General features: G+C 44.6%; 3 protein-coding genes across 3 annotated transcripts in view; 2 read left to right on the top strand and 1 right to left on the bottom strand.

Moving 5' to 3' along the window:
- LOC129857677 (SH3 domain-binding protein 5-like) overlaps window positions 1-5,676 on the top strand; it is a 33,115-nt gene extending 27,439 nt beyond the window's left edge. Inside the window, exons 6-9 of the mRNA XM_055926159.1 lie at window positions 95-137; window positions 428-647; window positions 2,752-3,048; window positions 3,564-5,676. Coding sequence (XP_055782134.1) covers window positions 95-137; window positions 428-647; window positions 2,752-3,048; window positions 3,564-3,769 — 766 coding nt within the window. The 3' untranslated portion in view covers window positions 3,770-5,676. The remainder of the gene's footprint in view (window positions 1-94; window positions 138-427; window positions 648-2,751; window positions 3,049-3,563) is intronic.
- A 907-nt stretch (window positions 5,677-6,583) lies between these two features.
- On the bottom strand, window positions 6,584-24,427 carry LOC129857676 (calpain-7-like). The gene is made up of 19 exons (XM_055926158.1): window positions 22,716-24,427; window positions 22,274-22,382; window positions 20,627-20,784; window positions 20,186-20,253; window positions 17,899-18,126; window positions 17,543-17,629; window positions 17,229-17,355; window positions 16,764-16,943; window positions 16,441-16,587; window positions 16,102-16,208; window positions 15,661-15,781; window positions 14,781-15,025; window positions 13,182-13,317; window positions 13,003-13,078; window positions 12,776-12,921; window positions 11,068-11,130; window positions 10,835-10,965; window positions 10,079-10,171; window positions 6,584-7,883 (listed from the first exon to the last, which is right to left on the bottom strand). Exons 1-19 carry the CDS (start codon window positions 22,815-22,817, stop codon window positions 7,739-7,741), a joined length of 2,469 nt encoding a protein of 822 aa, XP_055782133.1. The 5' UTR covers window positions 22,818-24,427; the 3' UTR covers window positions 6,584-7,738.
- On the top strand, window positions 23,176-25,185 carry pkdc (protein kinase-like domain containing). The gene is made up of 2 exons (XM_055926160.1): window positions 23,176-23,274; window positions 23,563-25,185. The coding sequence occupies exon 2, from the start codon at window positions 23,582-23,584 to the stop codon at window positions 24,539-24,541; it is 960 nt and encodes a 319-aa protein (XP_055782135.1). The 5' UTR covers window positions 23,176-23,274; window positions 23,563-23,581; the 3' UTR covers window positions 24,542-25,185.
- The last annotated feature ends 1,170 nt before the right edge of the window (window positions 25,186-26,355 follow it).

Genomic DNA, 26,355 nt, shown 5'->3' with positions numbered 1-26,355 from the left:
CGTTGCCTTGGTGATATGCACAGAGCTATTCCGAGTTGTTGTCACCACCACTAATCTTTCCCCTTCCCTCTTTTTCCCCTCCTCCCTCCCGCAGACCTTACTTTGAGTTGAAGGCAAAGTACTACCTACAGCTTGAGGTATGTGTGCACTACACTACACTGTCATTTGCCTGCCTTTATCAGCCTTTTTAAAGGTCTTTTAGATTTAAGGAGTCTTACTGTCTTGTTATTGTGGACTCTGCTCTGTGGTTAGAGCTTTACTAATGTGACCTAGGTCAATAAACTGTGACCTTGAACATATTGCCATGTCATCTCAGGTCTAAACCATTTATGGCAATGATGGTTTCTTCTTCTGCGTGTGTGTGTGTGTACTTAACTGTGTATACCAATCTAATGATAACAATGACTCCCTTTCTGTCCGTCTGTAGCACCTAAAGAAGAACGTGGATGAGTTGCAGGCCAAGCTGAGCCAGGCCAAAGAAGGGTACAAGACGGCTCTGAGAAACCTGGAGATGATCTCAGACGAGATCCACAAACGCCGACGCAACTCGGCCATGGGCCCCCGGGGGCGGGGCGTGGGCGCCGATGGCGACAGTGTTGCCGTGGATGACATTGCCAGCTTCAAGATGGAGTCGGATGGCATCTCCAGTGAGTACACTTACAGTGCATGATGTTCTGGTCATTTCCTTTCTGCGCTTGAAAACTGCAGAAACTGTTCTTGGATCAGCTGTCCTACATGTTGAGGCTAAACAGCCAGCCTTGCCTACTTTTCACTAGTAGTTGGGTACAGCACATAAACACCCTGTTGACTCCTGACTTGTTCTTCGAAACCTTCGTAGGAATTCCTAGAAAACGTCATTATTGACATGGTGCAGGGAGGTCTTGATGTTTTCGAAGAAAAGTCATGAAGATTGTGTCCGGCTCCTGAGAGGGTTGCCTGTTTTCTTGGAATGTTTTCCTAGAGTTGGGACATTAAAGGCGCACAGAATGTTTGGAGTTGACTTTATTGCCCTGCGGTGGTGTCTAAATACTGTACAATACATGCTAAATGTGCTCTTTGAAAGAAGTCTCTTCATTCAATTTTCTTTCAAAGGAAATTCCTGTTTAACTTAAAATGCCTGTATTGACTTTTCAGAAGATCCCATGATATGACAACTTAACAAAGGTCATTGGAATCACAATGCTTCATTTGAAGGAGATACTTAACTCTTTATGCTGAAGGAAATGGTTTTGGTCTTTTCTTCATGGCATCATTCATGGCACCCAAATTCATGCATGCCTTAATAACAACTAGCCTAGAGACAGCTTTACTGTTTAAGCTCCTATGGTTAAGGTTAGGACTTGAGTAATGACAGCTGATCCCGAATCAGTTAAGTGCTGAAGATACATACTGTGATGAGATTGAGGCTCAACTGTAGTCAGATGAAAAGAGTGGATGTTCAGAGCAGTGTGTGTCTCACTGATCCACTTCCCATTGTGCTGCATTATGGGCTGTGGGATGATGTTTCCATGGCAACCTCAGAGCCCTACTGCTGGCTGACCCACTCCGCCGCCATTGGCTAAGGTTATTGCTGTTGCGCGTTAACCCACATAAAGAGCAATATGCTACAGTTGGTGATTTGTCTTTTAGTAGATATAAAGTGTGTCTGTTTCAAACTGTCCAATGGCAGTAAACAAAAGAATCAGCGATTGCCCATAGTTCAAGGTCATTAAAACATTCCTTCATTCACCATCCATGTTGGAATTTGGGGACTTTGACCCCAACACAGAAAATGGATCTCATATTAGTCTTGAAGTACTGTGTCTTTGCACTCTCTCTTTCAGTGTAAAGTATGTGTCTGCAGTATTTCAAGCAGTCTGTCTCCCTCTTCTACCCACCGTCTGTCTCCCTCTTCTACCCACCGTCTGTCTCCCTCTTCTACCCACCGTCTGTCTCCCTCTTCTACCCACCGTCTGTCTCCCCCTTCTACCCACCGTCTGTCTCCCCCTTCTACCCACCGTCTGTCTCCCCCTTCTACCCACCGTCTGTCTCCCCCTTCTACCCACCGTCTGTCTCCCCCTTCTACCCACCGTCTGTCTCCCTCTTCTACCCACCGTCTGTCTCCTTCTTCTACCCACCGTCTGTCTCCCTCTTCTACCCACCGTCTGTCTCCCTCTTCTACCCACCGTCTGTCTCCCCCTTCTACCCACCGTCTGTCTCCCCCTTCTACCCACCGTCTGTCTCCCCCTTCTACCCACCGTCTGTCTCCCTCTTCTACCCACCGTCTGTCTCCCTCTTCTACCCACCGTCTGTCTCCCTCTTCTACCCACCGTCTGTCTCCCTCTTCTACCCACCGTCTGTCTCCCCCTTCTACCCACCGTCTGTCTCCCCCTTCTACCCACCGTCTGTCTCCCCCTTCTACCCACCGTCTGTCTCCCCCTTCTACCCACCGTCTGTCTCCCCCTTCTGCCCACCGTCTGTCTCCCTCTTCTGCCCACCGTCTGTCTCCCTCTTCTACCCACCGTCTGTCTCCCCCTTCTACCCACCGTCTGTCTCCCTCTTCTACCCACCGTCTGTCTCCCTCTTCTACCCACCGTCTGTCTCCCTCTTCTACCTAACGTCTGTCTCCCTTGTTTGCTTTTTCTTCCTACTCTCTCTCTGTATTTTTTTATTTTGTGGATGCCACATTGATGCTCTGCATGTACACTCCTCAGTTGTACAGTAAAGGCTTGTTACATTTCAACCACTCTTCCCCTCTCTCGGTCACTGCAGTGACGTCCGAGTCGTTTGAGGATGAGACCTGCAGCAGCAGTGCCATGTCAGAGGAGGACTCAGAGACCCACTCCACCTGCAGCCTGGGCTCCTCCTCTCACTCCCCCAACAGCCCCCAGGACCTGCCCTCGCCCTGCCCCTTTGCCAGCTCCTCTTCCCCTGCTCCCTCCTCACGCCCCTGCAGTCTGGACCTTCCCAGCCCAGTCTCGCTGTCTGACTTTGGCCTTATCTCGCCTGTCCTGGGACCACGCAGCGAGTGTAGCGGGGCGTCATCACCTGAGTGTGACCTGGAGAGAGGTGTGTGTGTGTGCGGCCAAAAAAAGTAAAAAGGAGAGCTAGGTTTAGAGTGTGTTTGCATACTGTATGAGGTAGTGTTTAAATATGCAAACAAGTGAAAAAGAGAGATTGATGGTGTGTGTGTTTATTTTCAGTAAGACATATCGTCTTCTGCTTCCTGTCTGACTTGCACCTGAGCCAGATGAGAGACCTATTAGTCATAGTGACAGCTAGCCTAGTGCTTAGACCAGAGCAGGTGCAGAGGCTTAGGTTAGCAGACCTGCTGGGGGATACATCCTAATCTCCACTGGGTCCCTAAAAGCCTGCAGAATGTTTTGGACCAGTGAGAAAGGGTAACAGTGGGAACTTTTAGAAAAACGACACGGGTATGACAGTCTACGGGTGTGTGTGCAGGGCTTCCTACGCACAAAGGATATTCATGGCTGTTTACTTGAGTTGTTTGGGGGGGAACTCCCAATATACTTTATTTATCTTGATCACCAGGCTCACACAGCATACCTCTCTGTGTGTTTCAGGTGACCGAGCAGAGGGAGCGGAGGGTGAGCTGGACAATACTGTAAACAACAACAGCACCACCGTCAAGACCAACAAGACCACGGGCCTGGAGGTCCGCCTCAGCTTCCTGTCTCTTCGACGCTCGCGCAACGACAACACCAAGCGCGAACGTCAAAGCCGTTCCCAGACCCCCACCCAAACTGTGGTCCTGATCAACGGGGTGTGAAGTAGAAAGCTAATCCACAAGCTAACCCCATCACCGGCTTTGTGTGCCAACATGCTGTATTGCCAGTAACCACACACACACATTCCATTCTACCCCATGAACTAATACTGGCTAAGTAAACAGAAAGTGGCTCAGTATTCAATACTATGAACTAAATGGTCAGTGTATATACAGTTCCTATGGATCATGATGATGAAGAGACTTAAGACCCAACCCAGGGTTGGTGATGTCATAAAACCACCACTTCCTATAGAAAGGACCTTTCACCTTTTGACCTCCCACCCATAGCTTCCTCAGTCAGATTGGCTTCCCATAATTCCCTACTGTACTCCACACACATTAAGGACAGTGCTGGCTAACATCCTATGGGTGGGGGCCCATGGTATATGAGGGGAAATGGGACAAAGTGTTGTTTTTTTACTGTGATATTCTCCCTGAGGGAGCTGCACTTCCAGACAGGATGTGATTCTGTTTGTAAATGAAAGAATGCACTCCTAGCTTTGACTATTAGAAATGGGGGTTATTTATAAGACTTGATGTCACAGTGAATGTGCCACCTGTTTAACCAATACAGAAAATAGTAACATACACATAAATTGACAGAAATCTGTGTTATGCTTTTGTAAACGAAGAACATGCATGAGGCCAGGATTTAAAATCAGGATTTCTTTAAAAAAAAGTACATTTACGGAGTTCAAGTTTTGTGAATAACCCTCATGACTTGTAATATTACTCTGCTATATCCTCTCACAGATAGTTGATTTTTGAATACTCTCACTATTACGTAATCATGTGCACAGCATATAGAACCTATGGCAACTGAGACCAAACACACACTACCAGCCCCTGGCTGGCATCTCTTCGGACCGCCCGTGCATTTGTCCAATAGGGGTCTTCAGAATTGGACTTAAAAGAACTGTATTCTATTGCACAACTCATTTCCCAGTGATCTAACTGTGAATCCATCTCGCCGACAGTATCATAAAGCTGGACTTGGAATCTAGATTCCAAGAGTAGAATAATTGTGTGGGGTGAGGCTACAGTAGATATACCCTCCCCTCTTCCTCCATCCTGTGGTTCATCGGTGCCACACTGATGTGGTGCCAGGGAAATGGGCCTCCAGACTCTGTCAACCCCCTAGCCCTCCTTCCATCCATCTCCCTGTCATGGCATCCCCAATGGCCCCGTACTGAGGGACAACGTCCACCCACGGACGGTAACACTAAGAACTGAGCAATAGCGCAAGGACAGAACAATATCTGCCCATGGACACTTTCACAGAGTTCCCTGTAACGGAATGAAAAGGCCAGCCAGGTAATTCTCAGAATCTGAGGATGGTTTTGTCTTGGACCAATAGAGGAGAAAGTGAAACTGGATGACTGAATGAAACTGATGATGGTGAAGAATGATGAGGTCTTTTGTGGAAACTGACAGAATAATTGAGTGTTGATTTCTGGTGGACAGTATCAGCTGCTGTAAGTTGTAGAACCATATTGGCTAAAGTGGCACACAGTAGACAGTCAGATGTTTGAGGTCTAGTCGTCTGTGTCAAATAGTGTTAAATTGGCTTCCTCTCCTGGTCTCCTTATGCTCTATGGCCACATGGGAAAGGTATTTGGTCACTGAGTTATGAGAAAAGCAAGCTATTGCACAAGAGTATGCAGTCTATTTGTTATTGTGACCGCTCCAGTCTATGTATGTACTGTACATGTACAAATGTAATGTTGTATCGATGTTTATCTCTGTCACTATTCGCTGTGGAATATAAGGATATAACCATGAACAGTCCCTGTCATAGACATTTTCTTCCAGTGGGTCTTGTTATGTTAGAGTAACTTTCCATTGTGTCTCCACAGTTTATGTGCCTGTTTTCTGAAAATAATCCATTAAAAGTGATGTTCACTGCAGTAAGCCTTTGTTCATTTCTTAAGATCTAACTGCAATGTAGATCAACTAACGTTTTGTCTTTTTCCCATTCACTAGCCTGAAATTCTTCGGTCAACCAAACTCAAGATCTTATTTGGTAAGTGACCCATTGACCCAAATCCCAGGCAGAGATTTAAAAGTTATTCTCTTAAAATATGTAAAATAATTGTAGATGTCTGTCAGAACCCTATACAGTAATTGACTAGCCCGTCGCCATTCTGACTAACTGGGCTATACTGATATTTTCTTGGTCTAATCTCTGCAGATTGTTTTTGTTGTTGTTGCAATAGACTAATCAGATCATTGCTTTCTTGCGAGTTGTTTACATCACCCTGGCTCCTCATTGGCAAACCTTAACATGATTAACCACAGTAGAAAAGTACCACTCATCTGTGCTGGGATTCCCCTTTGATGTATAAGCCGTGTGCTGCAGACTGTAGGCCGACAGGATTCAGAAGGTTAGCCGGTTTGACATGAGCCACGGCTAAGCCAAGTGAAGACCTTTGGTGGCAAGGCAGCATAGAACTAGGATCTTGTTCACAATAACAAAAGTTGAACTGGTTTTCAGATTTCTCGTCATATTTGCTTTCCTCTTGTTTGTCAGACACTTGACTTAGCAGTATTTGTCAGTTGTCAAATCTGCCTCTGGGGATAAATTCCTGCCTTTCACCTAAACAATTGTTTTGTTCTCTCGCTCTCTTTACTGCACTTCTGTTTCTCCTTTACCTCTCCAGATCCCTCCCTCAGGCCTGGTAGTTTGTCTCTCCGCCCTGTGATTCTTCTTAGAGGTTGTGACCAGCTGCTGCTCTGTTTTCAAATGCTCTCAGACAGGAGAGAGGCCAGATCTTCACCAACACAGACAAAACATTTTCTGATTTCCATCAATGCTATGTTTGAATACATCATTCCACATTTAGTGCAAGTTGAGCAAAATCATACCAGACTATTGCATTTGACATAAGTGGCAACAGCAGCAATAGTTGCCCTTTAACAGTCACTGGAAGGGGAAGAAAACAAATGTAATTCTATGTAAAGAAGAATGAAACGACAGAGCAGCTATTTTGCTAATGCAAAATAAGTCTACATGGTACGGGTGACTCCGCTCTTTTAGTAAGTCCACACTTTCCTTAGTAAAAATAAAGTATGTTTGAGGAGTGAGTCTTGTCCACAAGACTGTATAGCATTCACACTTTACAGTAATTGTCCAGAAAATGACAAAGCCACTAGCAGTCTTGCCTCTGACAAACTGTTAACAGAGAAGGAGAAACCGCTGTGAAGGGTTCAAGTCCTAGCTGAAGCGTAAACAAGAGACTGAAGATTGCAGATACGTTTCAAATGTTGTTTTCCACGTGACTACCCACACACACACACAGTTGCAAAATTACAGGAACTTATAATAAATTCCTTGGTTTTCCCTAAATCCTGGTCGGAGGATTCCAGGAATCTAGAAAACCAGGGAATTTATTGAAAGTTCCTAGAATTTTGCAACCACACAGACACAGGTCCTGCATGCCTGTCACACATCCTTAGGAATGCCAGAGATTAGTCTTCATTCCTGTGCAACAGAGAAATCCCTGTCGTGGTGCGGTCTCCTGAGAAAGACAGTTGCAGTTGAGAACGTCACCCTTCGTTCTTGGTAAATACCAGCACTGCCTCTTGAGTACCTAGACTGGCGGTCAACAAGCGCCAAGTAATTGAACATTGAAAATCAGAAGGGCCATAGTTGTGACATCATTTACTGTATCTGTCATTATGGCAAAGGAGGAAGAAAGCACCTCCAACATTAGCTCTGATAGTTATTACTCAGTCAGTTTACATTTTTTTGGTACATTTTCTTGCACACCTCAGCACATAGAGGGCTATGTTCCATACCAAAAACATGTCCCTTTCCAAATACCCTTGATATTAATCAATAAAGTAATCAGTCTCTTTTGGGTCCTCCTGCAGTCGTAACAAGTTCCACCCAGAGTTTAGGGAATAGTGAGTGTCCATGCTGTATGCAAGTTATTCCTGGTGTCACCCCTGAATCCTTCCCCCCTCTCCTTACTGGAGCTGGGAGACCTTTAGGGGCATGGCGCTGCTGAAGTCCAGGAAGAAGGGTCCTTCCTGTTTGGGCAGGAAGGTGGTGGGGATAACATTGTAGATGCCAGCAGGGACATGGTCCGCCTCCATGTAGCAGAAACCACACCTACAGAGAGAGAGAGAAGGGGGGTTACTTATGGCTGTCTCTCAATAGTCTCAAATAGCGCCCTTTCTAATCTCCATTCCTTCATAACATGTTACAATGCAGTCCACCACCAGTTTCTGTTTCATAACCCACTAAAAATGCATACAATGTGTTCAATAGCAGAGCAGATTATCTGAATAATTTATAGAGATTATCTGCTATTAAATACAAATTTAACCTGCTTTAACCTCATCCACAGGATAATCTAAAATCATGGTCTAAATGTGAGGAAAATGTTATGAATATCTTTACTTCAATCAATTATTCCTGAAAAATCATTTCAGACACACAGCCGTTGTCATAAGATCTAACTCAAAAGGCATTCCTTTATGCAAATGTGCAGCAAGGCTAATTTCAGCACACCCTTAATCTTTGAACCAGGCAAACCAATTAGCATAGACATCCCAGAGGTCAGACACGAGGTCCTCAGATGTGACCTTTTGACCTGTGGGGAATGTATAGAATGTTCCCTCAGTGTTGTGACTAGCCACCATATTTAGGCAGCATGTCATCAGGTCAAGGGCTTTGGAGAATCATGTGTCCCTAATATATGTGCCAACACTGAACTTTAACCTGTGCATAACATTTTGTGATGGATGCATTCAAGTGGTCACCCCGCCTCTGTTTTAGTAAAAAGCTGAGGGATGGGCCTGGAGAAATGTAACCACTTTCAAATTCTTAGACGGAAAGGGGATACCTAGTCAGTTGAGCCATGAATGCAAGGACTGACCAGAGATATCAAAATGATCGATTCAACCATGTTGAGGCTATATAGTGTTTGTTTACATTTATGTTTACCAACGTTGGAGTTAAACAAGCTCAGAGTTTCACAGTAGGAAAATTACACTCATACCCGGGTTTAAAATGGCCGATTTGGACACTGATAAGCACCTACAGCAGCTGTACAGTAACATGCTACAGTTGAGGTCAGAGTCTCCGCTTCACAGCTCTGTATGGGCTTTGACTGAGCCGTTTGGAACTTGAGTCCCCGAGCGCGCGATAAGAAGTTGCCCCCATTCTATCTGCTAATTGGGCATAACATTTTGTTGTCGGAGTGAGGAAAAATGCTGTAAATTAATAGGACTTGATGTATTTTGAAAGATGAAACGTTGAAGATTATAATAAATACTGCTGATGTCATACAAGCAAGGAAAAAACCCGTGAGCCCAAATGTGCACTTTTCATTACCATATGAAACGCATGTAATATACAGTGTCAATGTTTATGATCACTATGTTTAATGTACAGTTACAAGATGTCATGGAGTTATACCTTTGGATGTCCTGAACAGAATGAGCCTGTTTGTTGTATTGTGATTTTTGGGCTGCAGACCACACATTTGAATACACTCATGACTCCATTCCATGCGCACCAAAATTCCGACCTGCTTTCTGAATTGGCTTGTGAAAGCCTATTGTAAAATCATATTCTAATGATGCTCCCCTGACCCAGATTGGGATTTATAAATGGACAGCTTTTGGATTGCGTAAACAACAGTCATTTTGTGATGGCGGGGATGCAGGGCTGTGTTCCAAACAAAACAACTACCAGTGCGCTTGCTCGGCACAGCTAGGAGAGCTCAAAAAAAGCACCTTGTAGTTGAAGACTCGTCTTTTAGTCATAAAAGTGTATTGAAGTTACTTAGGAGAGGTGTGTAGACACTTGGACACCAGTTTGACCTCTCACTCAAACCCTTCATTTTTTTGTCTTATGTTGGACCTACCCCAAATCCATTAATATTGTAATGTTACTGAATGCGTATTTTCAGATTTCGTTATCAACAAATGCGGTAAAATTACAGTGAATGTAAAATGCACATCAAATCAACAGTATAATGTTTGAATTCAGTTGTGTCAGGTGAACTGTTATATCCTCACCTTTAGTCTAATAATTTCCCCATAATCTCTTAACTGTTCCCTTTTAATTGCTACCATTGCTATGCATATGCTTTCCATAACTCTTCTGTAATAAATATTTCAATTTAGCCTTATCTATATAGGCCAATTCCCACGAGTGTAAAGGGTTAATATTAGGATTGATTCTGAACTCATCTGGAACTCAACACTATGTACTGTCCCTGAACACCTCTATGAGCTGATAGTGTGTTTGTCTATCTCCTATGTTGCATTTTACTCCTGTGAATCCTGGGTGAGTACCTGTAGTCTCCACTGTTCTTCTTCGGGTGGCCTGCAGGTCCTGGCTCTACTACAGTGGACACGGTCACCATCTCAAAGCCCACACTGTACTGCCTAGAGAGGGTGAGACCGAGACATGATAACAACAATGACACCCAGAAACTGTGCTATACTGCCTACAGACAGAGACGGATAGAGTATTTAGTTAGCAGTGCTAATGACTAGAGAGCGAGAGAGCGAGAGAGAGAGTATTTAGTTAGCAGTGCTAATGACTAGAGAGCAAGAGAGCGAGAGAGCGAGAGAGAGAGTATTTAGTTAGCAGTGCTAATGACTGCAGACTGGAGGGAGAGAGCGAGTCATCTCACTTTAATTAGGAGCACCAGATTAACTATTAAAGATGACCCCTACAGGATGACGTAAGGGAGTGTATTAACACTGGAAACTGACTGTTAGTCTGTCTGGTCACATTTACACCTGGCAATCGTATTCTGTGACGGCTCAAATTTTCTGGATGCATCATGACAAAGTCTCATTGGAGTCAGACTGTCGGACACAATGCAGACCATGCATATTATTTCAGTTTTGCATTTTAGTCATTCTGTAGTCACCTCGGATTAGAGAAGGTTTTGACGGACAGGATGAACCCTCAAGTATTAAAAGTGCTGTGTTACAAGAGGACAATCATTTCAATCGAACCCATTTTATTTCCAACAATTGTGATTGGGCTATAGTGTCCCCACTGGGTGGAGGGCCCCTGCAGGCCTCAGTGAGTCTTACCTGGAGCCTCGCAGCTCTATGAGCATGGGTCCTGGGCGCTCCAGGTTAAACTGGTAGATTGGGTTGTGCTTGTACGAGTCCTTGTAGTTCCCACAGCCCCCCGCACTCGGCCCCTTCCACTGGCCATTGATCTGCACAGGGAGAAAGAGGGGGCTTTCGCAATGTAAGATGGTGATTTTGTTATCATGTCAATAGAGAATGTGAACAAAGAGACAAGTGGAAGTAAATGTTACCCGTTTGGTATGAGTGAAGGGCGTTGGGATCTTGGAGAAGGAGAACTTGCATCCAGAGTACACCTGTTGGAGGGAAACGTCTATTACTCTGTTGGAACTGAATGAGCAGGGATGTGATCAGCACAACATAGAAACATCAGGAAGAAACTCCTGGAAGAATACTGGCCAGCTCTTATTCAGACAGAAGAAATCATGTTCAATCCATACCTCACGAGAACTCTTCCGAGTATGAGACTGAACGTCAATTCACTAATTCTCCAGATGATTTTTAAGGAAGTGAGAGTGCAGAAATGGATTCACAGCCAGTTTGCTGCTTGCTAAGTCAAGGCTAGAGATATTCCTCTGGCGATTGGCTTTTCTCTTTCACTCTCAGAAAGACACACATGCAACTACTGTACTTTCAGGGTTTCTTCTCTTCTACAGAGGCCAAACATGTTGTTTTGTGAGACTTCAGATAACAGCTCCTCAAAGACTTCAGCTCAGTTGATAAGGGGTGTTTATGAAATATAAATGACCAAGAAAAGGCTTGGGTCACATACTCACACACAAAACCTTTTACTCATTCATATAGAAACCAAGAAGGTCTCACTCTCTCCATCTCTCTTTCACACACAGCAATTCATTGCAGACAAACTCACAAGCTCTCTTTCAACTGATTTCACAGTTCTGCAAGTGGGTTCTGTATCAGAACTTCTGATACAGAACTGTTTCGAATTAAATAATTAGCAAACTTAATTTAAGACTCAATCTGCATGGATATAAGACTCAATCTGCATGGAACACACACACTCAGACTACAGGACAAAGGAGGCTGCTTCATGTATAATTCTACATTCTGAAACAACTCAGATCTAGTTTTATATTCCTTGTGTGTACAGTATATGTACACTACCGTTCAAAAGTTTGGGGTCACTTAGAAATGTCCTTGTTTTTGAAAGAAAATATATTTTTTTGTCCATTAAAATAACATCAAATTGATCAGAAATACAGTGTAGACATTGTTAATGTTGTAAATGATTATTGTAGCTGGAAACGGCAGATTTTTTATGGAATATCTACGTAGGCGTACAGAGGCCCATTATCAGCAACCATCACTCCCGTGTTCCAATGGCACGTTGTGTTAGCTAATCCAAGTTTATAATTTTAAAAAGCTAATTGATCATTAGAAAACCCTTTCGCAATTATGTAAGCACAGCTGAAAACTGTTGTGCTCATTAAAGAAGCAATAAAACTGGCCTTCTTTAGACTAGTTATTCTGAGAAAAGAAAGAGTGGGAGGCCCCGGTGCACAACTGAGCAAGAGGACATGTACATTAAAGTGTCTAGTTTGAGAAGCAGACGCCTCACAAGTCCTCAACTGGCAGCTTCATTAAATAGTACCCGCAAAACACCAGTCTCAACGTCAACAGTGAAGAGACGACTCCGGGATGCTCTCCTTTTGAACGGTAGTGTACGTACACTTGACACTCATTAAGTTCATATCATGTGCCCTCACTCCATCTTCCCCCACTCCCTCCTTCTTCTTCACCCTCACCATCCCACTCTGTTTCTCATGTTCTATTGTGAGATGCTTGAGGCATGATATATGGTCACTTCTGTCCCGCAGTACAACAGGATCGCAGTGTTTACCTGCCAGCGACAGATCTGACACTCAGGAGATGTATCTGACACAATATGTGTGTGTGTGTGTGTGTGTGTGTGTGTCTCACCCTCAGGGTGTAGTTGATGGTGTTCTGCTTCTCGTACTGTGACACCACCAGTGTGAAGGTGTGTGTTCCAGCGCTGGTTAGTCTCATCTTGGTCAGGTAGTGGGGGCTGTTGATCCTGATCCCATCTATGTAGGGGGGAGGGTCCGCTGAGGAGGAACATACGAGACAGTCAGAGGAAACACACACACATGCACACAGATACACACACATTTCCATGAGAAACTCACCAGGGTAGTAAACTTTCTTTCCCTCCGTCTTGTAAACCACCAAGGTGATGAACTCCCTGTTTTGTGCAAAGTCATCCTGAACATCAAAGGACAAAAACAGAGTGATTATTGTTTCTATGGGAGAAAATGAGACATTGTCTGATACTGTGTGGTGGTGAACAGCCAGACAGACAGTGCACCTTGTCAGTGATGTGTCTGGTCAGCAGCACCCAGACAGCGGTGCCCCCTGCAGGACAGGTCACCTCCAGCCGGTACTGAGGATTGTTGGCAAGGCTGTAGGCATCCTTCACCGGGCCCTGCTTCCCATCCCAGCTACTGCAGGGACACACAACCAGAAATATACTTCACATATCAAACACGTGTATTTTGTTATACACATACAGTGCATTTGTAAAGTATTCAGACCCCTTGACTTTTTTCACATTTTGTTACGTTACAGCCTTATTCTAAAATGTAATAAATAAATACAAATCCTCAATCTACACACAATAGCCCATAATGACGAAGCAAAAACAGGTTTTTAGAACGTTTGGCAAAAAAACTGAAATACCTCATTTACATAAGTATTTAGACCCTTTGCTTTGAGACTCAAAATTGAGCTCAGGTACATCCTGTTTCCATTGATCATCCTTGAGATTATAACTTGACTGGAGTCCACCTGTGGTAAATTCAATTGATTGGACATGATTTTGAAAGGCACACGACCTTCTATATAAGGTCCCACAGTTGACAGTGCATGTCAGAGCAAAAACCAAGCAATGAGGTCAAAGGAATTGTCCGTAGAGCTGTGCCTCAACACAGGATTGTGTTGAGGCACAGATCTGGGGAAGGCTAGCAAAAGAATTCTGCAGCATTGAAGTTCCCCAAGAACACAGTGGCCTCCATCATTCTTAAATGGAAGGAGTTTGGAAACACCCAGTCTCTTCCTAGGGCTCGCCGCCCGATCAAACTGAGCAATCGGGGGAGAAAGGCCTTGGTCAGGGAGGTAACCAAGAAGCTCCAGAGTTCCTTCTGTGGAGATGGGAGAACCTTCCAGAAGGACAACCATCTCTGCAGCACTCCACCAATCAGGCCATTATGATACAGTGGCCAGACGGAAGCCACTTCTCAGTAACAGGCACGTTGACAGCCCGCTTGGAGTTTGCCAAAAGGCACCTAAAGTATTCCCAGACCATGAGAAACAAGATTCTCTGGTCTGATGAAACCAAGACTGAACTCTTTTGCCTGAATGCCAAGCGTCACGCCTAGAGGAAATCTGACACCATCCTTACGGTGAAGCATGGTGGCTTCGGGACTGGTCTATGAATGTTCTTGAGTGGCCAAGCCAGAGCCCGAACATCTCTGGAGAGTCCTGAAAATAGCTGTGCAGCAACGCTCCCCATCCAACCTGACAGAGCTTGAGTGGATCTGCAGAGAAGAATGGGAGAAACTCCCAAAATACAGGTAAGCCAAGAAGACTCGAGGCTGTAATCTCTGCCAAAGGTGCTTCAACAAAGTACTGAGTAAAGGGTCTGAATTACTTATGCAAATGTGATATTTCTGGTTTTTATTTGTATTAAATTTGCAAAAATTTAAAACAAAACTGTTTTTGCTTTGTCTTTATGGGGTATTGTGTGTAGATTGATGAGGGGGAAAAAAATATTTAAATCACGTAACAAAACGTAACAAAATGTGGAAAAAGTTAAGTTGTTCTGAATACTTTCCAAACGCACTGTATCGTAGTTGGTTATAGGTATAGCAGACCCTTGTGGGAGATAAGAGGGCTGTTGTTGACTGACCTGTGGATACAGGAAGACTCTCTAAACAGGGCGGGGCTCCAGCTCAGGTAGATGACATCATAGTACTGGCACAGGTCCTCAAACGTGATCCAGAACACGCCGTTATCAAACTTCTGTGCAGTCTTGGGGTCAAAGTTGAGGTATTTGAGAAGTTCTGGGGTCCAATTTTTCTCATCCCGTTCACTGAAGCGGCCTTTCCACCTCAGGTGGCTCCACGGGTTCTTCAGCTGCAGGAACCGATTCCCCTGAGAGCCAGATCAAATGGCACAGAAGCTTAGCATGCAGGCAGAACACTATTAATGATGCGCAAAGTTACAAAGTTATAGTTTTGTTTTATCTTGATTATTGTCCAGTCGTGTGGTTGAGTGCTGCAAGGAAAGACCTAGTTAAACTGTAGCTGGCGCAGAACAGAGCGGCACGTCTTGCTTTTCCTTGTAATCAGAGGGCTGATATAAATACTATGCATGCCAGTCTCTCACGGCACAATGCCTCTCCCCTATTTGACCTAGATAGTTTGTGTGTATGTATTAATATGTAGGCTACTTGTGCCTTTAAAAATATATATATATGTAGTTCTGTCCTTGAGCTGTTCTAGTCTATTATTGTTCTGTATTATGTCATGTTTTGTTTTGTGTGGACCCCAGGAAGGGTAGCTGCTGCTTTTGCAACAGCTAATGGGGATCCTAATAAAATACCAAAGACATAAATGGAATTGACAAGATACAAATAAAACACAGCATGCTATACTATGAGTGATTATGCTAACCAAGCTACTGTAACAACTGAGTGGTTATGCTAACAAGCTACTGTAACAACCATGAATAGTTATGCTAACAAGCTACTGTAAAAACTGAGTGGTTATGCTAACACCAACACTTACTTTGTGCTCCCGGATATCCAGGACAGCATAGGCATGCGTTGGCACAAGGCCCCACCTCTCACCTTCCTCCTCTGTCATCACCCCCGTTGCCGTGGTGATTAAGACGTCGCCCCGGTGAAACCTGTCATGAGAGGAGGGGGGATGCGAGAGTAGTAGGTCAGCTATCTTGGCTAGGAGACAACTCTGTGGTATTGATAACCATGTCTATTACCATCTGGCAGCAAAGGTAATCATGAAAAATCACTACCTGACTGGAGTGTGTGTGTATATCTTTTTGCAAATGTAATATGATTTGTGGATTCAAATAAAGTAATTAAACTGTTTAAGAATCTGAGTTATATAGCTCTTAGTGTGAATTCTACAGAGCAGATGGATTATGTAGGCCCTTAAGTGTGTGCATGGGTGAATTAATGAGTGTGTGTTTGTGTCTGCATGTCTCACCTCTGGTAGAGCATGCGGAAGGTGTCGTCCTTGATGAATGACTGATTGTCTGAATGCATGGCGATACGCTCTGGGATCCAGCCAGTGAGTGCGTGCAGATCGATGTTCTACAATAAGACAGAAAGAATAGAGATCACACGTTAGAGAACAGCAATAACAAGGTGGAGAACAGAACCAACTGTCCAATCACGTACGATGGATGAAATGTGGAATTTAGCACACGGTGTGAATGAGGGAACTCGTTAGCTCTGAAACATTCTCCAAAGTGAAACATTCGCTATTGGACAGAGCCCAGTACAGGGGGTAGTACTAGTACTTTCACAGGGGGAACTCCCTCACCGAGTTGGAGCCGGGGAAGTCGTAGCCTCCCATGACCTTCATGTAGGCCTTCTCTATGAGGGAGACCCACAGCTCGTTCCTGTTGCTGGAGTAGGAACACAGCAGCTCTCCATTCTGACCACATGGCAGGAAGTCGTCTATAATGACCTGCAGGGAACAGGAGGGGGAACACTTACAACAATACAACCCATTGGTAGACACTGTCAGAGACATGGCTGCTTTACAGTGACAGTCTAGTCATTTAGAGAGTGAGGTTTGCTGGCTTATCTCACAATGACATTGAGCACCAGTGGACCCAGGTCCCAGGTTCTGCAGTGTGTTACCTTCCTGGGCACACCGTTGATGTGAAGCTTCACCATGTACTTCCCACAGGGGTTATACTCTGGCTCCCCGCGCCGGTTCTGGGGGTAGATGATGCTGGTGATGAGCTTCTTGTTGTAGCGTCGCTCATAGGCAGCGCTGATGGCTAACGACGCCACGAACGAGCAGTCAGACACCACCGTCTAACGGGAGAGAGTAGGTGATTAACATTAAGAGTATGAAACTGACTTCCGACCACCAGGATGGGAGGTAAATCTGTCAGTATTACCAATCACATTGAAAGGTATTCAGTTTAGAGCAGATTGTCCATGAAGTAGGTAGGTTTTATCAGTCAAAACATACGTACAAGTGGCGCCATCTGATGATGAGTCAATTCCAATACAACTTAAATAATTCTGTATTTTACAGGTGACATTTTGGTCTTGATTATTGATAGTGAATATTGACGGCTGTGTGTGTGGCCTGACCTGTTTGATGCTGAAGCTGGATACAGATAAGATCATGGTGGGGTTATTGCAGATCTCGTCAGGGCGAACCCAGCGGGAGAAGATGGTTTTCTGCTTGGGAGACAGGGCCAGCTTGCCTAGTTTGTCCCTGGGAAACATCCACAGAGAATAAAAAGTCTGATGCTTATCACAAATTAAAAAGTAATGCAATCAAGTGGCACTCCATCTAGTACTATCTACTCCATCTGCTTTCTGGTTGCAGGGAGAAATGTATAACGTGTGTATTCTACAATCCGCACACCCACTTACTAAGGAACAAGAATATCCTGACTTACGAGAATGGAACAGGAAAGGCAAATCTCTCCTTCAGGTCCACACTCATGAAGGGGACGAAGGGTATGCCGTTGATCTTGGACGTGCTCCTATGTGAAAAGCAGAGAGGAGAATAAGGAGAAATGTGTGTACCTTACCCAGCAGGTGAAAATGTAGATGAGTCAAACTTGAACCTTTACCAAACAAAGGTGTGTTACTGCCTAACCTTTAGAAAAACCAGTCACACACTGGCATTATGCTCCTAGGGAAATGGGGATTATTATGGAACCACAGATCATTGCTTCTTGGGAGCCTAAACTCAATGTGTTGACCATGTTCTATGATTCCCCAGAGTACAGAAAGATCCCAGCCTGCTCACCTGAGCACCTCGATCTCTTCTGAGGTGTAGCGCTGACCCTGAGGCTCACTGGACTGGACCGGCCTGACTGGCTGGGGGCGGTCCTGGAGAGAGAAGTCAGGCCCCAAGGGGAAGAACTGTCTGACGGGGCAAGGCCCCCCACTGGGTTTGGCCCCTGGGGGCCCCGGCCTGTCCTGTGGCGACTGGGCTAAGGGACTGGCGGACTGGGACTCCTTCAGCCCCTCCGCCCTGTAGAGAAACAAAGGGCTTGGTTGGTTGGTCGGTCGGGTTGATGTTCCTTGATCAACAGCGCATTCGGAAAGTATACAGACCCCTTGACTTTTTCCAGATTTTGTTAAGTTACAGCCTTATTCTAAAAATATATATATATATTTTTTTTTATCCTTATCAATCTACTCAATACCCCATAAAGACAAAGCAAAAACAGGTTTAGAAATGTTGCTAATTTGCCTCCCGGGTGGAGCAGTGGTCTAGAGCACTGCATCGCAGTGCTAGCTGCGCCACCAGAGTCTCTGGGTTCGCGCCCAGGCTCTGTCGCAGCCGGCCGCGACCGGGAGGTCCGTGGGGCGACGCACAATTGGCCTAGCGTCGTCCGGGTTAGGGAGGGTTTGGCCGGTAGGGATATCCTTGTCTCATCGCGCTCCAGCGACTCCTGTGGCGGGCCGGGCGCAGTGCGCGCTAACCGAGGGGGGCGGGTGCACGGTGTTTCCTCCGACACATTGGTGGGGCTGGCTTCCGGGTTGGAGGCGCGCTGTGTTAAGAAGCAGTGCGGCTTGGTTGGGTTGTGCTTCGGAGGACGCATGGCTTTCGACCTTCGTCTCTCCCGAGCCCGTACGGGAGTTGTAGCGATGAGACAAGATAGTAATTACTAGCAATTGAATACCACGAAAATTGGGGAGAAAAGGGGATAAAATTAAATAAAAAAATAAAAGTTGCTAATTTATTAAGTTAAAAAAACTGATATCACATTTACATAAGTATTCAGACCCTTAACTCACTACTTTGTTAAAGCACATTTGGCAGCGATTAGAGCCTCAAGTCTTCTTGGGTATGACGCTACAAGCTTGGCACATCTGTATTTGGGGAGTTTCTCCCATTCTTCTCTGCAGATCCTCTCAAGCTCTGTCAGGTTGGATGGGGAGCGTCGCTGCACAGCTATTTTCAGGTCTCTCCAGAGATGTTCGATCAAGGTTCAAGTCCGGGCTCTGGCTGGGCCAGTCAAGGACATTCAAAGATTTGTCCCGAAGCCACTCCTGTGTTGTCTTGGCTGTGTGCTTAGGGTCATTGTCTTGTTGGAAGGTGACCTTCGACCCAATCTGAAGTCATGAGCGCTCTGGAGCAGGTTTTCATCAAGAACCTCTCTGTACTTTGATCTGTTCATCTTTCCCTCAATCCTGACCTGTCTCCCAGTCCCTGCAACTGAAAAACATCCACATGGCATGATGCTGCCACCACCATGCTTCCTCGTAGGTGCCTTTTACTGAGGAGTGGCTTCTGTCTGGCCATTCTACCATAAAGGCCTGGTTGTTGGAGTGCTACAGAGATGGATGTTCTTCTGGAAGGTTCTCTCATCTCCACAGAGGAACTCTAGAGCTCTGTCAGAGTGACCATCGGGTTCTCGGTCACCTCCCTGACCAAGGCCCTTCTCCCCCGATTTCTCAGTTTGGCCGGGCGGCTAGCTCTAGGAAGAGTCTTGGGGGCTCAAAACTTCTCCCATTTAAGAATGATGGAGGCCACTGTGTTCTTGGGGACCTTCAATGCTGCAGAAATTTTTTGGTACCCTTACCCAGATCTGTGCCTCAATATAATCCTGTCTCGGAGCTCTACGGACAATTCCTTCGACCTCATGGCTTGGTTTTTGCTCTGACATGCACTTGCAACTGTGGGACCTTATATAGACAGGTGTGTGCCTTCCCAAATCATGTCCAATCAATTGAATTTAGCACAGGTGGACTCGAATCAAGTTGTAGAACCATCAAGGATGATCAATGGAAACAGGATGCACCTGAGTTCAATTTCAGGTCTCACAGCAAAGGGTCTGAATACTTATGTAAATAAGGTATTTCTGTTTTTTATTTGTAATCCATTTGGAAAAATCGCTTTGTCATTATTGGGTATTGTGTGTAGATTGATGAGAATTTGTATTTATTTAATCCATTTAAAAATAAGGCTGTAACGTAACAAAATGTGGAAAAAGTCAAGGGGTTTGAATACTTTCCGAATGTATACAACACTAGAAATTTAGAAATATTACACTATAGAGAGGAGGGGAGGGTGACCTCCTTACCTATCGAGGGCCTGACGAGCCAGCTGCTTCAGTTTGCCCTGCAGCCCCTGGTCTGTTGTATCATGAGACTGTGAGGAAAAGAAAGCCGGAGAAAAGGAGTGAGGAGGGGGGGGTTACACTTGACACACATTATGTACCCTAGAGACTAGGTCAAGAGGGATGTCAATAGATACAATGAAGACTAGTGGGGCATCAGTCTGTTCATGGCCTAATCCAAATAAACTGTTCTTATACTCATTCCTGACAACACCTCCACTGGACCTGGTGATGACCCAGGAATTAACATCCTGTATAATGTTTGATACAGTAGTCTGAATAGCAGAGAGTATAGCTCATTTTGTTGTTGATTGGCTCAATACAAGAGCATTGGTGGTGAAAGTTGCCCCTGTAGTCACACAGCAGGCCTAAAAGAAGCCTGGGCCTTTCCTGAGCAGCCCCTACCGTCTGGATGCAGAGTTCCACGGCCTGTGTGTAGAGCTCGATAGCCTCGTCCCCATTGCCCTTCTCATCCTCCTCAAAGGCCTGGGTGACCAGGAAGTGGGCCCGCTCCAGATCCACCTGCTGCTTGCTCTTCAGAGGGTCGCTACTTTGAGCTTGAACTGTATGGGATAGGACACAATGGAACATTAAAAATATATATTTTCAAATACACTGGATAGGTGGAGTGAAATGTTGTTTTACAGCCATAGTAGTACGATACCCCTGGAGCAAATAAGGGTTAAGTGCATTGCTCAAGGGCACTAACCAATTTTTCACCTTGCCAGCACAGGTATTCAAACCAGCAACCTTTCGGTTACTGGCCCAACGCTATAACCGCTAGCCTATCCTCAATGAGAGGCTGACTATGAAAATAACAACTGGATGTGGGATAAATAGGTGTTATATATTTGAGGTGATGTGGATATGTTAGGATAGCTACTGCCAAATACATCATTGAGAAACGCTGGAAACAATGAAAGAGGTTTCCTTTCATTGTGCCTCATATCAACTTGAACACAGTAACATGACCCTCAACATCGACAGGGATATTAAAAGAGGCGAGGCACAATGCCATGTTGACACACGTCGAGGCCCGGGCCACCGTACAGTGTGAACCAGATTCACACCCACAATACCCCATAATGACGAAGCACAAATAGGTTTTTAGACATTTTTGCAAATGTATTAAAAATAACAATTGAAATATGACATTTACATAAGTATCCTGACCCTTTACTCAGTACTTTGTCTTAGCACCTTTGGCAGCGATTACAGCCTCAAGTCTTCTTGGGACACCTGTATTTGGGGAGTTTCTCCCATTCTTCTCTGCAGATCCTCTCAAGCTCTGTCAGGTTGGATGGGGAGCATCGCTGCACAGCTATTTTCAGGTGTCTCCAGAGATGGCTCTGGCTGGGCCACTCAAGAACATTCAGAGACTTGTTCCGAAGTCACTCGTGCGCCCAACTCTATGAAGAGTCTTGGTGGTTACAAACTTCTTCCATTTCAGAATGATTGAGGCCACTGTGTTCTTGGGAACCTTCATTGCTGCGGAAATGTTTTAGTACCCTTCCCCAGATCTGTGCTTCGACACAATCATGTCTGGTTTTTGCTCTGACATGCACTGTCAACTGTGGGACCTTATATAGACAGGTGTGTGCCTTTTCAAATCATGTATAATCAATTGAATTTACCACAGTTGTAAAGTTGTAGAAACATCTCAAGGATGATCAAGGGAAAGGATGCACTGGAACTCAATTTCCAGTCTCATTGTAAAGGGACTGAATACTTACGGAAATAAGCTATTTCTGTTGTTTTTCAAATAAATGTGCAAACATTTATAAAAACCTGTTTTTGTTTTGTCACTATGGAGTAGTGTGTAGATTGCTGAGAAATGTTCATTGAATTCATTTTAGAATAAGGCTGTACCGTAACAAAATGTAGAAAATTCAAGGGGTCTGAATACTTTCCGAATGCACTGTAGGCTACTCACTGCTATGCTTTATGAATATGGGTCCACTCATTCTGGATGGAGTATGAGAGTGAATGAAGTTGGATCAGAAGTGGTTATGGAGGATCACCACTTTCCCTACACTGTTGAGGTGGACTCACCAGCATTGTGCAGGGCCTGAACCCGGTCCAGGTACTCATTGACTTTATCCTGGATGCTCTCCAGTTTAGACCCTGCCATGCCGGCGTAGATCAGGGCTTGTGCCGCCTCCTAATATCACATAGAAGATCAACATTATTGCTTTCAAAATGACAAATTTATTTTTATGTAGCAAAATACAAGCGTGTCTTAACCATGGGTCAAGTACCTCTAATAAGAGATATCCAGAAGCTCAAATTATATAGGGTTACTATCTTAAAGGCTGAATACATACCGTTTGTTACACAGGTGTAAACACTGGAATGCCACTTCTAAAGGCTAAAAGTGCATCAGTGATCAAGTAGTCTATTCCACAATGGTGACCATAAGATGCAGGTGAAAGTAAAAGCCAATGTTGAGTGCGGCAAATTATTCCACACCATCCATTTCAGTCCTTAACGTTACCTTATAATAGAAGACAGCCTCGTTGTATTTTCCATTCTGATCGCAGATGACAGCAGTTTTAGCAAATTTAATTGCATCGTGTTCCAGTGCCGTGCAATCCATTTTGTTCTAGCGTTTTTTTATACGCTTCATACAGCCTGGAAAGTATGACTGTCCCTGTCAGTCGTAACTAACGTTAACTAGCTAGCTGCGTTAGCTAGCAAGCCGAACTTAGACAGCTAAATCAAAGCAATGAGTTACAGTTCCAAAATATGGGTTTTTAAAATAAGATTATCAAATGAATTAAATGCAAACAACAACCGTGACAATATCCATATAACATTATGATATACAGCTAGTAAGTAGACGAGCTACTTTCTGCCCGATAACAACAACATCCCGTAAGTAATTTCCATGATTTAGCTTCCGGGTAGCTCCAACGATGACGAGAGCTTTTACACTCCAATCCAGTTGGTGGGAGTGTTGCGCCATTGATTGATGTAAATCTTCAGTTCACATTGGAGAGTATTCATGATCGAAACATAACACAATACAACTCGACGTGCAACACATTTTCATCGTGAGTTTTACGCACATTGGCGTTGTTAACTAATGTTTTGACTGTGTCCATCGTGAGATGGCGGTGTGTGGGTTTGAAAGATTACACTTATTTAAATAGTTTCAGTCGAAGTTCAATTTCCTCCATGTGTGTGTGAAACGCATAGACTTGCATTTCCTATTCGATCAAACTGTGCATGCTTACTTTGTTGTTCCTTCAGTCAACACCTTTCTGCCTAAATGTATCAGTCTTTTGTGAAAAGCTGTAATTTTGACAGATTTTGACATAACTTAATCTGTTATTTTTCAGTCTGGTGAAAGACTTCAGGATGAAACAAGAATATCAAGACCTTATTCTGCAGGATTGTGGTGCAAAGGCTCTGCGTGTTGGTGACAAAATCCAGACGCTGTGGAGCGGCTATGGCCAGATTGTGAGGGTCCATTTAGATGGCTGTGACCGCCCCTCTGTCGTTGTCAAACATGTCATGTTCCCAAAGGAGGCCGAGCACCCTGGAGGCTGGAACACAGACCTGTCTCACATGCGCAAGGTGAGGTCCTACCAAGTTGAGACGCACTGGTACCAGAACTTCTCCACCAATGATGGCTGTCGAATGCCAGCCTGTCTGGCTGCTTGTTCATACGGGGACGAACAGCTGATCGTTCTGGAGGACCTGGATGTGGTGGGCTTTGACCAGAGAAGAACCAGCGTTAGGGATGCAGAGATGAGGGCCTGCCTCAGCTGGCTGGCCCACTTCCATGGCCTCTTCCTGGGGGTGGTGCCAGAGGGGCTGTGGCCCATAGGTACCTATTGGCACCTGGAAACACGCCCTGACGAGCTGAATGCCATGGACGACGCCCAGCTCAAAGCAACTGCCGGGGAGATTGACAGGATCCTCAATGAATGCCGCTTCAAGACCATCGTTCACGGAGATGCCAAACTAGCCAACTTCTGCTTCTCTGGGAGTGGGCAGGGTGTGGCGGCAGTGGACTTTCAGTACGTGGGCGGAGGCTGTGGGATGAAGGATGTTGTCTACCTCCTGGAGGAAATAGAGGAGAAACAGCTTGAAAAGAGGGTTCCCGGCCTGCTGGACTACTACTTCACAGAACTGAGAGCATCAGTGACCAAGCAGGTGGACTTTGCTGCTCTGGAGAAAGAGTGGAGGGAGATGTTTGCCTTTGCCTGGACAGACTTCCATCGCTTTCTCCTGGGATGGATGCCAGGACACCGGAAGATCAACAGATACACTAAGCAGCTGACTAAAGAGGTGCTGAGGAAGCTGAAACGGTGACTTAAGCCTCTGCCATTTAGGCTCATCAATCACCTGCTGATTGGACTGGGTTGTATTGAGGGATGTAGATCAGAAAAACTGATTTGCTGTGTGTTGTTGGGAGGAGAGCAGAAGGTTGATTTATTAGGCAGACTTTGAGCCCAATTATTGGTATACAATCAAACAATGCACTGAAAAAGTTTTCCTTACAAGCTAGAATGTTTAAAATTACATTTAAACTTACTTTAGCGGTTGTCTGTGCGGCTGCTTCTTCAGCTGCTCAAAATTTGAGACGATATTCACTGAAAGTTGTTAACCCGACTATTTAGAGCACAGGCACTGAAGTATACATTTCTATCACCCATATGCACAAAACCATGTAAACACCCGTTAGTATGCATCAGGTGTGTGTACTTTAATCGGTTTAATAATACTTTCCTGTGGATATGTACAACATCAAAAAATGGCCAGTTGATGGACCAACACCACGCACAATCGGCAGTTCAAATATCATTTTAGTCAATATTTGACAGACAAGGGACGTTTAGTTTTTTTCCTATGTAAGTGTGTATGACGTTGCCTACACAATTTAAGGAATTGCCACGTTTCGTGACTAAGCTGCAATTTAATATCTGCAGATAGACTAATAAAGCACTTAATTCCCACCTTGCAGTGTTTTGGCTCTGCATAGCTTGTAAGAATTTGAGAACTTTTAACCATCTTTTCCATTGTATCCATATTATTTACCACAAAGAATGACACATTCACAATGCTTTCTCTATGGAGACAAGTTAACGAAAACAGACAACCAAAATGTAGTACCACAGTGTGAAGTGTATTTCTCTTTCCTTTATCTGCACGGATGTAAAATATGTGCTGGATAGTTTAAGGCATTTCCCTGATAGCGACCCACAATAGTACTTTCACCTATTTGAAATTTTCATATCAGTGCAGATGAGATGGAGTCAGATCCAGCCAAAATAACTGTAGTTAGCGACATATTGTAACCAGCGGTTGCACACGAGATCCCCTAAAAACACCCCACTTCGATTCAGCTATGACCAAAAGTGACTTTTCGTAGCATGTTAGGAGAGGATTATCCCTAACCTTAACCTAATTCGCATTACCTAGTAAGTTTAGGGAAAGGGTTAGTAAAAATGCTCTCCTAACCTGCATCGAAGTGGCGCGTTTTTAGGGAGTCCCCAAGTGTTTCCCACTGCAGAAGAGTTGACATATGCCACACCCCCTTTGGATCAGCTGTTGTATAGAGCACAATAGTAATGGCGTCTTTTTATAGGCACCAACTCCGGCATGGCTCGTTGGCCAAAGCCTATGGGGAAATTAAAGTATTTTTTTTTAGATAAACAGTGAAAAAGTATCGTAAACACAGGCTTAGATTTTACAAGTTTTATTCTATGAGATCATGTTCATCTGATAACGTCACTTTTTGAACTTTGAAGCATTCATGTAATCACAACAAGCACAAAAGGCATTCATTAAGGTCATGTTAACTGACTATCTCAGAACAAAAACGTGTAAGATCTCCTTAGCCTGTGTTAATCTATATTCGAGTGACCACTAACAATGAAAATACATGTTCTCAAAGATGGAAGGCAGGTGGGAGGAGGCGAGATCAGGTGGGACCATTCTAGCCAATGAGAGGGCAGATGTGTGACAACCGGCCATAGAGACAGAGGGCTCATTTTTCTATCTAACGTTAAAGTACCACAGGTTGAGTCTTCATACCCATAAAACCTAGCGGTCAAACAAGGAAATGGTTCCAATCGCTTTTCGACCATTCATTTTTCCCCATAGGGTTTTTAGAAAATAATAAG

The sequence above is a fragment of the Salvelinus fontinalis genome, chromosome 6 (assembly GCF_029448725.1).
Source record: "Salvelinus fontinalis isolate EN_2023a chromosome 6, ASM2944872v1, whole genome shotgun sequence".
NCBI lineage: Eukaryota > Metazoa > Chordata > Actinopteri > Salmoniformes > Salmonidae > Salvelinus > Salvelinus fontinalis.
Note: the sequence above shows the minus strand (reverse complement) of the source record. Positions and strands in the feature narration are given on the sequence as shown.